This window comes from Heptranchias perlo, unplaced genomic scaffold (assembly GCF_035084215.1).
Source record: "Heptranchias perlo isolate sHepPer1 unplaced genomic scaffold, sHepPer1.hap1 HAP1_SCAFFOLD_70, whole genome shotgun sequence".
NCBI classification, from domain to species: domain Eukaryota; kingdom Metazoa; phylum Chordata; class Chondrichthyes; order Hexanchiformes; family Hexanchidae; genus Heptranchias; species Heptranchias perlo.
This window is the reverse complement of record NW_027139729.1, coordinates 2,881,958-2,900,856: the sequence shown is the minus strand read 5'-3', so window position 1 is coordinate 2,900,856 and position 18,899 is coordinate 2,881,958. Positions and strand designations below refer to the sequence as shown.

The following is an 18,899-nucleotide window of genomic DNA, read 5'->3' as shown; positions in this document are numbered from 1 at the left end:
CTCAGTGAGCGGAAGAAGATGGTTTAAAACAGCCGGGAATGGAGAGATCACGGCCCCCGGGGGAAGGGAGCAAAGAGCAGCCTCGTTACAGCAGCTCATCGCTTCGGGACCGTGTCCGCAGATGGGCTCAGAGATCGGCATTGAGTCCGGGGGAAGGTCAGGGGGAGTCCGGGGGCTGTTTGTAAGAGGCGGAGTGGATCAGGAATTGGTCCCGGAACATGGAGTGAGCGGGGGAAGGGAGAGGTCATTCTCGGGCTGTGTGTGTACAGGGTGTGTCCAGGGGAAGGGAGACAGAATAGGAAGAACCTGCTATTTAAAATCATTGCTGCTTTCTCTCCCCAAATCAGTGGTGAATGTTCCTGGTTTAGTTCCAGTCTCACCCTGTTACTGGACAGTGAACAGTCAGGATGTGGGGAGTTAGACAAACAGTATCTATTGCAGGCACCAGGTGAGAAGTGTGAAGGACACATTTTAAACAGCGGTTGCTTGGTTTCGGGTGAACGGTTCGTCCCATGTTCGAGGAGTTGAGAAACCTGACCGGTTAAAAAGGTCCCTGCCCCATCGGGTCGTCCCATTCACGGATCAGTGCAGGGGTTGGGTTGTGTCTGGATGTCACGAAATTGTTTTAAAATCGTCGAACACACCTGGTGTGCAGAAGCTGAGTGCTGCAGGACTGCAGTGGAGTCAGACATTGACACTGTTTGTATCACTGGTTTTCATTTGTGGATATTCATAATAATCATTAACAGAGATATTAAACTGATCACTTTTGTATTTTCTACCTCACCTGTTCCTGAGTAACAAGAGATAATTTTCTTTCTTGAAGGATCCAGAATGAATGTGATGTTTCCTCCACCCGAGGCACAAGGAACAGTGCAGCCAGCTCCTTCTCACACACAGTAAGTACGGAATCACAGACAGCTCATCAGCTCCACAGTCTCAGACAGCAGAAGTCGTCAGTCCCACACTGATCCCAAGACCCAGGGACACATTTTCAATCTAACTGTCAAACAGAGCAGGTGAGGCAGACACTGTTCCATTTCCCCCTAACTCAGTCCCGCTGACAGGTGGATACAAAAAGCCCAGTCCAAAATCACACTCTCGGATTGAAAGGCACTGTGTCAATCTCACAATAGGGCAACATTAAATACCAGATAGAAATCACACATAGTACTCAATTGAAAGGGACAGAATGAACCCCAATAATGTACCCCGAGATTCCAATTGAATACCACCCCACAACTCGCACATGTGACTTTAATACATACAGTATCCATTTGAATAGTGTATCATGAGATACAAATTGCAGCCAAGTCCAAAACTCATCTGCAGCATCAGACCGAGAAATGCTGTGACAGTGTAACCTGGGAAAGAAATTAGAAACCAGTTTATAATACACTCATAGTATGAGAGTTAAAGATACAGTGTCAATTCTATTAGTGCAGACTGAGATACACATTACATACCAGTCCAAAAATCTCATACAATAATAGACTGAAAAACACAGTATCGATTACAATAGTACAGACTGAACTACACATTATATACCAATTCAAAAATCATTATCAGTTTGAAATATATATTACCATTCACAATAGTACACAGAGATATTGATTTAACAGTAGTCCAAAGATACACAAATTATCTGATTAAAAACCTCCAGCATGAAATTCTAAAGTTTATCCATATTTACCAATTAAATGAGAAAAAACTATTTAAACATGAAGATATTAAAGCTACAGTATTGAACACTATAATGTAATCAGAGAGAATAATTATAGACAGATACAGAATAAATCTCACACTCTTTTATGGTACCAAAGTTGACATAAAATGAATCCCAAATATCTCATAATGTAGCAGAGACTGGCAGATAAAGTATGAATCCCACACTCACACAGCATCAGAGACTGTATATATTGAATGAATCGCAAACTCAAACAAACTACTCACAAGATACACAATAAATCCCACACAGTATCACGGACTGAGAGATACAAAATGAATCTCACAGTCACCTACATTCGTGCAGACTGAGTTACAAATTAGGGACCAGTCCACAAATCTCAGTGTCAGATTGAAAGATACAGTATCAATTCCATTAGTGCAGACTGAGCTACATATTATATACCAATACAAAAGACCAATACAGATTCAGACTGAAATATACAGTGTTCCATTTATGCAGACTGAGCTACACATTGTAAACAAGTTCAAAAATGTCACCATATCAGTTTGGAAGATACACTAAATCACAACTGTGTTCACATCGATGCAGATTTAGTAGTAGCCCAAAAAGTGCACTCATTCTCTGATTATGACCGACAGCATCAGATTTTAAAGGATATGATTATCTACCACTTAAATACTGGGAAAAATTATTTATACATTTAGGTATTAAAGATACAGTTTTGAGCACCATGCTGTAAACTGAGATACAAATTAGATACAGATAAATAATGAATCTAATACTCAGATCCAGTGCCAGAGACTGACATATAAAATGAATCCCTCACTCACACAATGTACAAGTGACTGACAGATACAGAACGAATCCCACACTCACATACAGTAGCACAGACTGACAGATACAGTATATATATCACTCATATACAGTATCAGAGATTGATGGAAATGGAATGAATGTCTCACTCACATACAGCACCAGACACTGACAGATATGGAATTAATCCCAAATTCACACATGGTGCCACAGACTGACAGGAACAGAATGAATCTCATTCACACACAGTACCAGGGACTGACATATAGAGAATGAATCCTACACTCACACACAGTACAACAGGCTGACAGATACAGAATGAATCACAAAGTAACAGTCAGACAAATACAGAATGAATCTCTAAGTCAAATTACTGCAGACTGAGTTACACATAACATGCCAGTCCAAAAATCTTAGTGTCAGATTGAATGATAATGTATCAATTCCATTTGTGCAGACTGAGCCAAACATTATATAGCAGTCCAACACTGTCAGACCATACCAGACTCAAAGATACATCAATTCCATTAGCACAGACTGAGCTACATGTTACACACCAGTCCAAAAATCTCATACAGTAACAGACTGATTGATACATTATCAAATCTATTAGTGCAGGCTGAGCGATATATTACATTCCAGTCCAAAAATCTCAGTGTCAGACTGAGATACAGAATTAATTCCATTATTATCGACTGAGCTACACATTATATACCAGTTAAATAATTTCACCATGAACAGATTGAAAGGTACATTATCATTCACAACAGAGTTCAGAGATGAAGATGTAATACTACTCCAAAACTCACACACGTTGTTTGATTAAAGAAAATCCAAAAGTGTATCAATATTTACAAATTAAACACTCGATAAATACTGCATATACTTTAAAGTATTAAAGATATAGTTTCAAATACAATAATGTAAACTGAAATAAGAATATAGAATGAATCCAGACTTGCACATGGTCTCAGAGACTGAATTATAGAATGAAACCCAGACTGAGATAAATTAGCTGAGATTGACAGATACAGAATGTATCCTAAACTCATATACAGTATCAGACACTGACAGATACAGGAGAAACCCCACATTTGCATACAGCACCAGAGACAGACAGATACAGAATGAATCCCACACTCATACACAGTACCAGAGACAGACAGATACAGAATAAACCACATACTCATGTACAGTACCAGATACATTATAAACCCCACACTTATATACAGTGTCAGAGACTGAGAAGTACAGAATAAACCACACACTCAGAGACAGCACCAGAGACAGTCAGAAGCAGAATAAACCTGACACTCGCATACAGTACCCGTTACAGACAGATACAGAATAAACCCCACACTCGTACAGTACCACAGACTGACAGGCACAGAATGTATCCCACACTCACACACAGTACCAGAGACTGACAGATACAGAATAATCCTCACATTTATGTTCAGTACCAGACACAGACAAATAAAGAATGAGCCCCACACTCATTTGCAGTACCAGAGACAGACAGATACAGAATGAATCCCAAATTCACACACAGTACCAGAGACTGACAGATACAGAATAAACCCCACATTCATATACAGTACCAGAGTCAGACAGAATACTGAATAAACCCCACACTCACATACAGCAGCAGAGACTGACAGATACAGAATAAACCCCACATTCAAACAGTACCAGAGACAGACAGATGCAGAATAAACCCCACACTCATTTCCAGTACCAGAGACAGACAGATACAGAATGAATCCCAAACTCACACACAGTACCCGAGACTGACAGATACAGAATGAATCCCAAATTCACACACAGTACCAGAGACTGACAGATACAGAATGAATCTCACAATCAAATACAGCACCAGAAACTGACAGATACAGAACAAAAACCACAATCATTTCCAGTATCAGAGACAGACAGATGCTGAATAAACCCCAAACTCATGTACAGTATCAGAGACTGAAAAATACAGAATAAACCCCACACAGGTACAGTACCACAGACTGACAGGCACAGAATGAATCCCACACTATCACACAGTACCAGAGACTGACAGATACAGAATAAACCCCACACTCATATACAGTACCAGAAACTGACAAATGCAGAATAAACCCCACATTCAAACAGTACCAGAGACAGAGAGATACAGAACAAAAACCACACTTATTTCCAGTATCAGAGACAGACAGATACTGAATAATCCCCACATTCACATACAGTGTCAGAGACAGACAGATACAATATGTACCACCCACTCATATACAGTACCAGGGACAGACAGATACAGTATATACCCCCCACTCATATACAGTACCAGAGACAGACAAATACAGAATAAACCCCAAACACATCTACAGTATCGGAGACAGACGGACACAGAATAAATCCCACACTGACACACAGTACCAGAGACAGACATCTACAGAATAAACACCACACTCATATACAGTATCAGAGACTGACAGATACAGAATAAACCCCACAATCACATACAATACCAGAGACTGACAGGAACAGAATGAATCTCATACTCACACACATTATCAGAGACCGACAGATACAAAATAAACCTCACAATCATGTAAAGTGCCAGGAAAAATTGTTTGGTTAGGGAGTGTCTGTAAATGATGGAAACATGGTGTCTGGTAAGGGAGTGTCTATACATGAAGGAGAAACGGTGAAGGGTCAGGGAATATCTATAAATGAAAGAGAAATGGTGACGTGTCAGGGAGTGTCTATAAATGAATTTGAAATGGTGTCTGGTAAGGGAGTATTATAAATGGGAGAAGACATGGTGACAGGTCAGCGAGTGTCTAAAAATGAAGGCGAAATGGTGACGGGTGACGGAGTGTCTATAAAGGAGGGAGAAATGGTGACAGATGAGGCAGTGTCTGTAAATGATGGAGAAATGGTGACTTGTCAGGCAGTGTCTGCAAATGAAGGAGAAATGGTGTTTGTTCTGGGATTGTCTGTAAATGAAGGCAAAATGGTGACTGGTCAGGGGGTGTCTGTAAATGAAGGAGGAACGGTGATTGGTCCGGGAGTGTCTGTAAATGAAGGAGGAACGGTGATTGGTCCGGGAGTGTCTGTAAATGCAGGAGACTTGTTGACAGGTCAGGTCGTGTCGATATCTGAAGGAGAAACAGTGATGGGTCAGGGAGCGTCTAATAATGAAGGGAAATGCTGACGGGTCAGGGAGAGTTTGTAAATGAAGGAGAAATCTGAAGGAAAAGAGAGCATCTATAAATGTAGGAGAAATGGTGTTTGATCAGGGAGTGTCTGAAAATGAAGGAGAAATTGTGACAGGTCAAGGATATTCTTTAAATGAAGGAGAAATGGTAACTGGTCAGAGACAGTCTGTCGCCAAAATTGGGAGATATCACAGATGGACGGCTTACAGGCAGCTAGAGGGAGGGACATTGTGTGGAAATGAGGGGCAGAGCATATACACACAGCCAGAGTCAGCATATTCAGGAGAGGAGAGGGGAACCAGTGAGTGTAGAACTGATCCCAACCAGAGTCAGCACCTTCAGGGGAGGAGAGGGAGGGGAACCATTTAGTGCAGAACTGAACCCAGTCAGAGTCAGGATCTTCAGGAGAGAGAGAAAACTTAAATAGAAGGAAAAATGTTGGAGGTGGTGCGATGGGTTTGTGTTTCAGCAGAGGGAGGAGGGTGAGTGTGTGGACGGGGATTTACAGTCTGGGGGAATGAGCGGGAAGAATGTTCCACAGGAACTGGAATGGCCTGTTCTGAATTTCTATCCTGTATTCACAGTGAGGACTTTTGTTATCTCCTTTTACAGGGTATTACAAGGGGCGGATTTGCAGACGAGAAACTCAAACCAAACATCACGTCAAGATCTGACTCCATTCACCAGCACCTGAAGATTATCGGCCTTAAAATATAGGAGAAATGTTGATCTGTTCTATCTGTGGGAAAACATTTCAAAGATCACTGTGACTGCAATAGCAGCGAGACACACACACCCGATTGAGAGTGTTCCAGTGCACTGACTGTGGGAAGAGCTTTCACCAGTTACACAGCCTGAAGAAACATCACACCATTCACAGTGGGGAGAAACGAGACACGTGTTCTCTGTGCAGACGAGACTTCCACTGATCTCCAACGTGGAGAGAAATGAGGACACCCGCACCATGGAGAAACCGTGGAAATGTGGGGACTGTGGGAGGGGATTCAGTTACTCATCCCGGCTGGAAACTCATCGACGCAGACACAATGGAGAGAGGCCATTCACCTGCTCCGTGTGTGGGAAGGGATTAACTCAGTCATCCAACCTCATTGAACATCAACTTGTTCACACTGATAAGAGAGTTTTTAAATGTTCTGTCTGTGAGAAGAGCTTTAAAAGAAAAAGTGATCTGCTGACACACCAACGCACTCACACTGGGGAGACGCCGTTCACCTGCTCCGTGTGTGGGAAGGGATTCACTCAGTCATCCAACCTGCTGACACACCAGCGAGTCCACACTGGGGAGAGGCTGTTCACCTGCTCCGTGTGTGGGAAGAGTTTGACTCGATCATACCACCTGCTGAGACATCAGCAAGTTCACACTGGGGAGAGGCCGTTCACCTGCTCCGTGTGTGGGAAGGAATTCACTTGTTCATCCGGCCTCATTGAACACCAACTTGTTCACACTGATAAGAGACCCTTTAAATGTTCGAACTGTGAGAAGAGCTTTAAAAGAAAATGGGATCTGCTGAGACATGAACGTATTCACACTGGGGAGAGGCCGATCACCTGCTCTGTGTGTGGGATGGGATTCACTCAATCATCCCACCTGCTGAGTCACCAGCGAGTTCACATGGACTGCAGGGGTTGGATTCTGCTGTTATTGCTGATGTCAATCACATCCAGGACTGAACCATGTTCATTCTGACTGTTGGGAGTTGTTTCTGATGTTAATAATCCCTTTAACTGGGCTGGAGTTTAATATTCTGTACAAGTGTCAAATAAATAAGCTTTCATTTGAACACAGTGTGTCCAGTCCTTGATATCGCGATGATAAGAGAGGCAGTTTGAGGACTCATGATGAAGTGAGTGGAATCCATCTTATCACTCAGTTCCTCCACCAATTTAAAAAATGGATCTACAAGATGTCCAAGTCTGACAGGACAGAAAATTCCATTATATCACATGGTCCACTTCAATCAGCCTGAGCAGATTTCCACTACCCTTGTGTGAAAAAGAGATTCCTGATTTGAATCCAAGACACCCGAGCTCTAAATTTAAGTTTATGACCTCTTGTTCTGGATTCACCGACGAGAGAAAATAGTTTTTATTTCCACCCTATCGAATCCCTTTATAATTTTAAATATCTGGATCAGATCACCCCCCAACCGTTGAAACTCAAGGGAATGCAAACCCAGTTTGTACAACCGGTCCTCATTAATTGAACCCTTCAAGCTTCAGTCTCATTCTGGTGAATCTGCACTGTCCTCCCTCCAAGGCCAATATATCCAATATGTCCCAGCACTGACTGTGTGTATAACAGGAGTGACTCACCCAGCACTGACTGTATGTATAACAGGATTGGGTGTCCCAGCACTGACTGTGTGTATAACAGGACTGAATGTCCCAGCACTGATTGTGTGTATAACAGGACTGAGTGTCCCAGCACTGACAATGTGTATAACAGGACTGAGTTTCCCAGCACTGACCATGTGTATAACAGGACTGAGTGTCCCAGCTCTGACAATGTGTATAAAAAGGACTGAGTTTCCCAGCACTGTCTATGTGTATAACAGGACTGAGTGTCCCATCACTGACTGTATGTATAACAGAACTGAGTGTCCCAGCACCGACTGTGTGTATAACAGACCTGAGTGTCCCAGCAATGATCGTGCGTAGAGTATACATGGGCTGTGAGCGAAGATAAATGGGTTGGGTAGAATCCATGATAGGTTGGAGTGACATGGGGTTGTCGGTGAAGAATAAATCGGTTGGAGGAGGTTACAGAGATAGGGAGCGGGCGAGGACCATGGAGGGATTTGAAAACGAGAACGAGTGTCTTAAAATCGAGGCTTTGCCGGACCGGGAGCCAATGTAGCAACACACGAACAGAAACTTAGGGTTCACTGCCCGGCAGACAGGTGGAGAAGACATTGATGTCCGCGGAGGAACAGTCAGGGTCACAGCAGCAGTCGAGTTCGCAGACTCCGCCAGTCAGGTCACAGGTACAAATGGGAACGGCTGGAACAAGACACACACAGTGAGATCTTACAACAGAGCACGGACGGTCTCAAAGACCACCTCCCTCCCTTGTCTGAATCCACGATCACCGTCTTCACCATCTCCCAAAATCAATCTGCAGACTTATCCTCCCACTGCTTTCTACTCACCGAATTACAGCTTCCAGATACCCAGCACAACCCACTTAATAAATAATAATAATTATGAGGAGAGAATAGAGAAGCTGGGATTACACTCTATGGAGCAGAGAAGGTTCAGGGGAGATTTACCAGAATGGTCCCGGGGATGAGAGACTTCAGTTCCCGGGAGAGACTGGAGAAGCTGGGATTGTTCTCCTCAGAGCAGAGACGGTTCAGGGGAGATTTAATAGAGGGGTTGAAAATGAGGAGGGGTTTTGATGGAGTCGATGGGGAGAAACTGTTGCCACTGGCGGGAGGGTCGGTAACCAGAGGACACAGGTTGAAGGGAATTGGGAAAAGAGCCAGAGGGAGATGAGGAGAATGTTTTTCGGCAGCGAGTTGTTCCGATCTGGAATTCACTGCCTGAAAGGGCGGTGGGAGCAGATTCAATAATAACTTTCAAAAGGGAATCGGGTCAATCCTTGAAGGGGGGAAATTTGCGGGACTGTGGGGAAAGAGCAGGGGGAATGGGACTAATGGGATCGCTCTTTCACAGGGCCGGCACAGGCGTGATGGGCCGAGCGGCCTCTTTCACAGGGCCGGCACAGGCACGATGGGCCGAGCGGCCTCTTTCACAGAGCCGGCAGAGGCACGATGGGCCGAGCGGCCTCTTTCACAGAGCCGGCACAGGCGCGATGGGCCGAGCGGCCTCTCTCTGTGCTGTTTGATTCTCGCTCACTTTTGGGCTCCGACCCACGGCCCGTTTGACCGAGAGGCGGGAGAGTGACTCCCCCCCGAGCCCAGCTCGACACCGGGCGCTGCCAGAGTGGAGATTCACGGGGCCCGCAGGAGGCCCGGAGTCACTCCGCCCGCCACCCCTCTCATCGCTTTGGGACCGTGTCCGCAGATGGGCTCAGAGATCGGCATTGAGTCCGGGGGAAGGTCAGGGGGAGTCCGGGGGCTGTTTGTAAGAGGCGGAGTGGATCAGGAACTGGTCCCGGAACATGGAGTGAGCGGGGGAAGGGAGAGGTCATTCTCGGGCTGTGTGTGAACAGGGTGTGTCCAGGGGAAGGGAGACAGAATGGGAAGAACCTGCTATTTAAAATCATTGCTGCTTTCTCTCCCCAAACCAGCAGTGAATGTTCCTGGTTTAGTTCCAGTCTCACCCTGTTCATTGTTATTGGACAGTGAAGAGTGGAAACAGAGCCGGACAGTAAGGATGTGGGGAGTTATACAAAGAGCGTCTATTGCAGGCATCAGGTGAGAAGTGTGAATGACACATTTTAAACAGCGGCAGATTGTTTTCAGTTGAACGGTTAGTCCCCTGGGAGAGGGGATGAGAAACCTGACCTGTGCAAAGGTCCCTGCCCCATCGCGTAGTCCCATTCATGTGTTAGTGGAGGGGTTGGGTTGTGTCCGGATTTAATAAATTGTTGTAAAACAGCCAACGCACCTGTTATGCAGAAGCTGAGTGCTGCAGTACTGTAGTGGAGTCAGACACTGACACTTTTTGAATCGCTCATTTACATTTATGGATATTCAAAACAATTATTAACAGATATTAAACTGATCACTTCTGTATTTTCTTCCTCACCTGTTCTTGAGTTACCAGACATACGTTTCTTTCTACAGGCAAATTCCTGAAGGATCCAGAATAAATGTGATATTTCCTCCACCCGAGGCACAAGGAACAGTGCAGTCAGCTCCTTCTCACACACAGTAAGTACATTATCACACACACAGAGCACAGTGACACAGACAGGTCATCTGTTCCTTAATCTCACACCGCAGAAGTACTCAGTCCCACAATGATCCCAAGTTCCAGAGACACATTTTCAATCCACAGTCAAACAGAACAGGTGAGGCAGACACTGTTCCATTTCCCCCTAACTCAGTCCCACTGACAGGGAGATACAAAAATCCCAGTCCAAAATCACACTCTTAGATTGAAAAGCATTGTGTCAATCTCACAATAGGGCAACATTAAACACCAGATAGAAATCACACATGGTACCCGATTGAAAGGTACAGGTTGAATCCCAATAACGTTCCTCGAGATTCCTATTGAATTCGAGCCCAGAACTCTCACACACATGTGAGTTTAATACATGCAGTATCCATTCAAATAGTGTACCATTCGAATACAAATTGCTAGTCCAAAACTCACGTACAGTATCAGATTGAGAAATGCTGTGACAGTGTAACCTGAGAAACAAATTAGATATCAGTTTATAATACTCTCATAGTATGAGATTTAAAGGAACAGTATCAATTCTGTTAGTCCAGACTGAGATACACATTACACACGAGTCCAAAAATCTTATAAAATAAAATTTAAAGTTACAGAATCAATTCCTTTAGTGCAGACTGATCTACACATTACATACCAATTCACCAAATCATTTTGAAAGATTCATTATCATTCACAATAGTAATCACAGAAATACACATTCAATACTCGTCCAAAAAGCACACAAATTATCTGATTAAAACCTCCAGCATCAAATCCTAAAGTGTATCCATTTTTACCAATTAAATAATGAGAAAAACTACTGAAATATTAAGATATTAAAGCGAAAGTATTGAATACCATAATATAATCTGAGAGAATAATTACATACAGATACAGAATGAATGTCACACTCAAATACAGGACAGAGACACACAGACACAGAATGAATCCCACACTCACCATACCGTACCAGAGACTGAAAGATGCAGAAGGAATCCCAAACTCACATACAGTACTAGAGGTTGACAGACATAAATTCAGTCCCACACTCAAGTATGGTACGAGAGATGACAGATACAGAATGAATCACACACAGGCATACAGTACCAGAGACTGACAGATACAGAATGAATCCCATACTCACACACAGCACCAGAGACTGACAGACACAGAATGAATCCCACAGTCACAAACAGCACCAGAGACTGACAAATACAGAATGAATCCCACACTCACACACAGTACCAGAGACTGACAGATACAGAATGAATCCCACACTCACACACAGCACCAGAGACTGACAGATACAGAATGAATCACACACACACACACACACACACACACACAGTACCTGAGATTGACAGATACAGAATCAATCCCACACTAACAAACATTATGAGAAACTGCATATATGGAAATAATTCAAAACCCACACACAGTACCAGAGAATGTATATACAGAATGAATCCCACAGTCAAATAGAGTACCAGAGAGTGACAGATACAGCATGAATCCCACACTCACATGCAGTACCAGATGCTGAGAGATGCAAAGTGAATCTCACAGTCACCTATATTAGTGCAGGCAGAGTTACAAATTAATTACCAGTGCAAAAATCTCACAGTCACAGATTGAAAGATACCGTATCAATTCCATCAATGCAGGCTTAGTTGCACATTACATACCAGTCCAAAAATCTCATAGTGTCAGATTGAAAGGTACAGTATCAATTCCATTCGTGCAGACTGAGCTACACATTGCATTTCAGTCAAAAAATCTGATACAGTATCAGACTGATAGATACAGTATCATTTCCTTTAGTGCAGGATGAGCTACATATTACATACCAGTCCAAAAATCTCACACAGTATTCGACTCCGATACAGAATTAGTCCCATTATTGCAGACTGAACGACACATTACATACCAGTCCAGTAATTTCACCATGAACAGATTGAAAGGTGCATTATCATTCACAATAGAGTTCAGAGATTAAGATGTAATACTACTCCAAAACTCACACACATTGTTTGATTAAAGAAAATCAAAAAGTGTATCCATATTTACAAATTAAATACTCAACAAAGAACTGTATATAATTTGGAGTGTTAAAGATACAGTTTCAAATACGATACTCTGAACTGAAATAAGAATATGGAATGAATTTAGACTTGCACATTGTCTCAGAGACTGAATTACATAATGAATTCCACACCGAGATAAAGCAGCAGAGAATGGCAGATACAGAATGAATCCCACACTCAGACAGTACCAGAGACTGACAGGTACATAGTTAATTCCACACTCACACACAGCACCAGAGAATGACAGTGATGGAATTAATCTCACACTGACATAAAGCACCAGAGACTGTCAGATACAGAATATGCTCCACTCTCATATGCAGTACCAGAGATAGACAGATACAGAATAAACCCCACTCTCATATACAGTACCAGAGATAGACAGATACAGAATAAACCCCACTCTCATATACAGTACCAGAGATAGACAGATACAGAATAAACCCCACTCTTATATATAGTACCAGAGATAGACAGATACAGAATAAACCCCACTCTCATATACAGTACCAGAAACTGAAATATACAGAATAAACCCCACTCTCATATACAGTACCAGAGATCGATGCAGAATAATCCCACTCTCAAAAACAGTACCAGAGAGAGACAGACAGCCAGATACAGAATAAACCCCACTCTCATATACAATACCAGGGAAAAATACAGAATAAACCCCACTCTCATATACAGTACCAGAAACTGACCTCTACTGGACGTAAGCGAGAACTGTAAAAGAGTGGAACAAATTCACATTATCTGTCGTGGTTACAGAAACAGGACAATGTGCAATGTGAGGAAAGTTTCTGTCTGTAACTTTTACTCTCCTATTTTTGCACATTTTGACGGTGAAACATGAAGACAATTGATTCATAATAAAGTTTTTGTTTCATTCATTTGATAGTTGTGAATTTACCCCATTATATTTCACTGTACATTGCGCAGTATTTCTCTCTGATTTCTCAGGACACGATTTACATTGCTCCTCACCTGTTGTGAGTTACAAGACATACTTTCTCTTTCTACAGGCAAATACTTGAAGGATCCAGAATCAGTGTGATGTTTCCTGCACTCGAGGCACAAGGAACAGTGCAGCCAGCTCCTTCTCACACACAGTATGTACATTATCACTCACAGAGCACAGAGACACAGACAGGTCATCAGTCCCACAGTCTCAGACAGCAGAAATAGTCAGTCCCACACTGATCCCAATCCAACAGTCAAACAGAGCAGGAGAGAAAGACATAATTCCCATTTCACAACGACTCAGTATCGCTGACCGGCAGATAAATAATTCCCAGTCAAAATCACACCCAGTATCAGATTGAAAGACACTGTGTCAATCTCACATTAGATCAGCCTTAGCTACAAATTAACTACCAGATAGAACTGACACATGGTACTGATTGATAGGTACAGAATGAATCACAATAGTGTACCCCGAGATTCAAATTAAATACCAGCCCACAACTCACACACATTATGAGTTTAAAGATGCAGTCTTCATGCCAATAGTGTACCCTGAGATACAAATTAGATACCAGTTCAGATGTTACCCATATTTGACTCACATACATGTACAAAAACCTCATAGTGTCAGAATGAAATGTACAGTTTAAATTCCGTTACTGCAGATTGAGGTATACATTAGATAGCAGTCCAAAATTCTCATACAGTATAAGACTGAAAGATATAGTATCGATTTGATTAGTATAGACTGACCTACACATTACATACCAGCCCATAAATCTCACACAGTATGAAACTGAAACATACAGTATCAATTCCATTAGTGCAGACTGAGCTACACATTATATACCAGTCCAAGAATCACATTCAGGGTCAAGATGAAAGATACATTATCAATTCCATTACTGCAGACTGAGCTACACATTATATACAGTCCAAAAAACACATTCACTGACATGTTGAAAGGTACAGTATCAATTCCATTAGTGCAGACTGAGCTACACATTAAATACCAGTCCAGAAATCACATTCAGGGTCATGCTGAAAGATACATTATCAATTTCATTAGTGCGGATTGAGCTGCACATTACACATCTGTCTAAGTATATTCCGCAGCATCAGACTGAAAGATACATTATCAATTTCATTAGTGCGGATTGAGCTGCACATTACACATCAGTCTAAGTATATTCCGCAGCATCAGACTGAAAGATACAGTATCAATTCCATTAGTGCAGACTGAGCCACACATTATATACAGTCCAAAATTCGCATATAGGATTACACTGAAAGATACAGTAACAATTCCTTTACTGCAGACTGAGCTACGCATTACCTACCAGTCCAAAAATCACTTTCATGGCCATGCTGAAAGATACAGTATCATTTCCATTAGTGCAGACTGAGCTACACATTATATACCATCCAAAAATCACGTTCAGTCTCAGCCTGAAAGATACAGTATCAATTCCATTAATGCTGTCTGAGCTACACATTACATACCAGTTCAAAAACCGCATACGGTATCGGACTGAAAGATACAGTATCATTCTTATTATAGCTGATTGAGCCACAGTATCAATTTGACTTGTACAGACTGAGCTACACATTACATACCAGTTCAAAAACCTCATACTGTAACAGACTGAAAGATACAGTATCAAATCCATTACAGCTGACTGAGCTACACCGTACACACTAGTCTAAATATATTACACAGAATCAGACTGAAAGATACAGTATCAATTCCATTATAGCTGACTGAGCTACACGGTACACACTAGTCTAAATATATTACACAGAATCAGACTGAAAGATACAGTATCAATTCCATTATAGCTGACTGAGCTACACCGTACACACTAGTCTAAATATATTACACAGAATCAGACTGAAAGATACAATATCAATTCCATTAGCGCAGACTGAGCTACACCTTACACACTTGTCTAAATATATTACATAGAATCAGACTGAAAGATACAGTATCAATTCCATTAGTGCAGACTGAGCTACACCAGTCCATAAATCACATTCAGTGTCATGCTGAAAGATACAATATCAATTCCATTAGGGCAGACTGAGCTGCACAATCAATACCAGTCCAATAATTTCACAGTAACAGATTGAAACATACATTATCATTCACAATAATCTTCACAGAGATTAAGATGTAATCCTACACCAAAACTCACACACATTGTTTGATTAAAACAAAATCCCAAAGTGTATCCATAATTACAAATTAATGCTCGACAAAAGACTGTGCATACATTAATGAATTAAAGACACTGTTTCAAGCAATCGACTCTAACCTGACATAAGAATATGGAACGAATCCAGACTTGCATTTTGTCTCAGAGACTGAGTTACAGAATAAATTCCACACTCACATACAGCACCAGAGACTGACAGATTCAGAATGAATCCCACACTCACATACAATACCAGAGACTGACAGATGCAGAATGAATCTCTCACTCACACGCAGCACCAGAGACTGACAGATGCAGAATGAATCCCACACTCACACACAGTCTGACATCTACTGGCCGTAAGGGAGAACTGCAACAGAGTGCAACAAATTCACATTATCTGTGGTTGTGACAGAAACAGGAAAATGTGCAATGTGAGGAAATAGTTTCTCTCTGTATCTTCTACTCTCGTATTTTTTCAGTGAAAAATTAAGCCAATTGATTCATAATGAAGTTTTTGTTTTGCTCATTCCAAAGTTGTGAATTAAATTTCACTCTACATTGCGCAATATTTCTGTCTGATTTCTCAGGACACGATTTATATTAATTCAAATAAACCGAACTGAAACACGAATAAAAACTGAGCGCAAATCTGGAAGTTTCAATGGCGAACGTCAAAGGTGAAAAGGATAAATTATGCAAAATATTATACCGAAAATGCTGGAAAGACTCAGCAGGTCCGGCAGCATCTGGACACACCCTGGACACACACAGCCCGAGAATGACCTCTCCCTTCCCCCGCTCACTCCATGTTCCGGGACCAGTTCCTGATCCACTCCGCCTCTTACAAACAGCCCCCGGACTCCCCCTGACCTTCCCCCGGACTCAATGCCGATCTCTGAGCCCATCTGCGGACACGGTCCCGAAGCGATGAGCTGCTGATGTCAGACGGACAGGGACAGAATAAATACCTCACTCACATCCAAACACAAATTTCACTCATTCTTAATTCAGCAATCGCTGATACAATAAACAGCACATTAGTCAGCATCTGTTGTACAAATTTGGGTAAAATAACAGACTGAGCCAGTGTTATCCGAGGACGGAACTGTGATAATAAGCGACTCTGGTATTTCTCTATCCCACCCGCCCAGTTGACAATTCTGACGGTTCTGGTATTTTGTCTCATTCACCAGACAAACTGCAAATTTCAATCTATTGGAGGTTGGCGACATCTGCGGTCCGGAAGCGAGTACTGCAACAGACCGATATGGATCATTTATATTTCACAAATTATTGTTAGTTTCTCGAATCGGAATCAAGTCCTTATCAAATTAATTCCTGATCCTACAGATAGTAACCAGCCCTTTCATAGATACAGTGGGTGGCTCTGAAAAGAGCCTTTGGGTTATCAGATTAAATCTTGGCCGCTTTATTTGCTCTTGGAGCTCACAGTGCTGGTTTTCTTCGGCAGCAGCACGGCCTGGATATTAGGCAGCACCCCGCCCTGAGCGATGGTCACCCGTCCCAGCAGCTTGTTGAGCTCCTCGTCGTTGCGGATGGCCAGCTGAAGGTGTCTGGGGATGATGCGGGTCTTCTTATTGTCCCGGGCCGCGTTGCCGGCCAGCTCGAGGATTTCAGCCGTCAGATACTCGAGCACAGCAGCCAGATAGACCGGGGCTCCGGCACCCACACGTTCAGCGTAGTTCCCCTTTCGCAGGAGCCGGTGAACACGGCCCACAGGGAACTGCAGTCCGGCCCGGGATGAGCGAGACTTGGCCTTGGCCCGAGCTTTACCGCCGGTTTTTCCTCTTCCAGACATTTCCACAATCTCACAAACACTTTCACAAAGAATGAAGAAATCCTCCCGCACTCGCCCTCCTTATACCTTCTGGAGGAGTACAGTGGGGGAAATTGTGATTGGTCCATCTGTCCTCAATCTCATTGGTTCAACGGATAGCCCTTTCAGAGAGCTGTTTCATTCACCAATCAACAGCCGGCAATGAGAAAAGGCGGAAAATACCGAACTGAACCGTTTTTTTGAAATTTGAAAAGCCCGCCAATATATTTGTAACACAAGAAGCGGATTTTGGAAACAAAACTCGCCTTAAGACAAAGATTTAAAAATCTCTCTCCTTTTACTCTGTTTTTCCACATTTCCCATCACAACTTCCAGAATCTTTTACAATCCGGTTAAAATCCGGCTTCATTCACCGTTCGCTTTCAATCGGGCTCCAATAAAGTCCCATTTTGTAACGGGACAGATTCCAGCTCAATCTTTGTAAAAGTAACAAACCACAGATTGTGGATTGATCCCTGTTCACAGGAGCTGCAGCGCGATCGAAACCGGAGCCGAGACTCCTGGTGTAAGAAGTCGAACAGTGACAGAGCCTTCAGACTATTCTGTACTCGGTGTGAATTCCCTTTCAGGGCTGCTGTTTTACAAAGGATTGCGGTTCTGAAAGTGATATTCCCGAATAATGAACAAACAAACGTGAAAAGGATAATGAAATGACAGAAGTCTCATCCACCGCCTTAAAACGGCTCTGAAGGGGCAGATGCGTGGGAAGGGGTGGAAAATGAACGGGAATGAGAGGATCAGGGACACGTTTTTGGTTATTGGGACTAAATAAAAAAGCGACACACAGATTAAACCGGGCTGTGATTATGAGAATCTTCCAGATTTCAAGAGAAACTACAAAAACACAAGAGTTATCGAGAGACAGTTAGAATCAAACTATCTACAGTAAAATGATTCCATACAGGTGTCGGTACAGCGTCTTCAGAGAGACTGTGGGTGGCTCTTAAAAGAGCCTTTGTGTTTATTTTTTTTCAGTACATTGTGGAGTTTTACTTGGAGCTGGTGTACTTGGTCACCGCCTTTGTCCCTTCCGACACGGCGTGCTTGGCCAGTTCCCCGGGCAGCAGCAGTCGCACGGCGGTCTGGATCTCCCGGGAGCTGATGGTGTGCCTTTTATTATAATGAGCCAGGCGGGAAGCCTCACCCGCGATGCGCTCGAAAATATCGTTCACAAAGGAGTTCATGATGCTCATGGCCTTGGAGGAGATG

General features: G+C 42.8%; 2 protein-coding genes and 1 long non-coding RNA gene across 3 annotated transcripts in view; 1 reads left to right on the top strand and 2 right to left on the bottom strand.

Annotated features, from left to right (window-relative positions):
• Positions 1-7,514, top strand: part of LOC137318344 (zinc finger protein 850-like) — a gene marked incomplete at its 5' end in the record, with an annotated part of 34,019 nt that extends 26,505 nt beyond the window's left edge. The window contains one exon of the mRNA XM_067981229.1: positions 6,546-7,514. Within this exon, the coding sequence (XP_067837330.1) occupies positions 6,546-7,420 (875 nt within the window). The remainder of the gene's footprint in view (positions 1-6,545) is intronic.
• LOC137318421 (uncharacterized) overlaps positions 1-16,771 on the bottom strand; it is a 201,505-nt gene extending 184,734 nt beyond the window's left edge. The window contains exon 1 of the long non-coding RNA XR_010961883.1: positions 16,703-16,771. This is a non-coding gene — a long non-coding RNA (uncharacterized lncRNA). The remainder of the gene's footprint in view (positions 1-16,702) is intronic.
• A 490-nt stretch (positions 16,772-17,261) lies between these two features.
• The window catches only part of LOC137318394 (uncharacterized), a 38,565-nt gene continuing 36,927 nt past the window's right edge, over positions 17,262-18,899 (bottom strand). The window contains exon 3 of the mRNA XM_067981294.1: positions 17,262-17,670. Coding sequence (XP_067837395.1) covers positions 17,262-17,670 — 409 coding nt within the window. The remainder of the gene's footprint in view (positions 17,671-18,899) is intronic.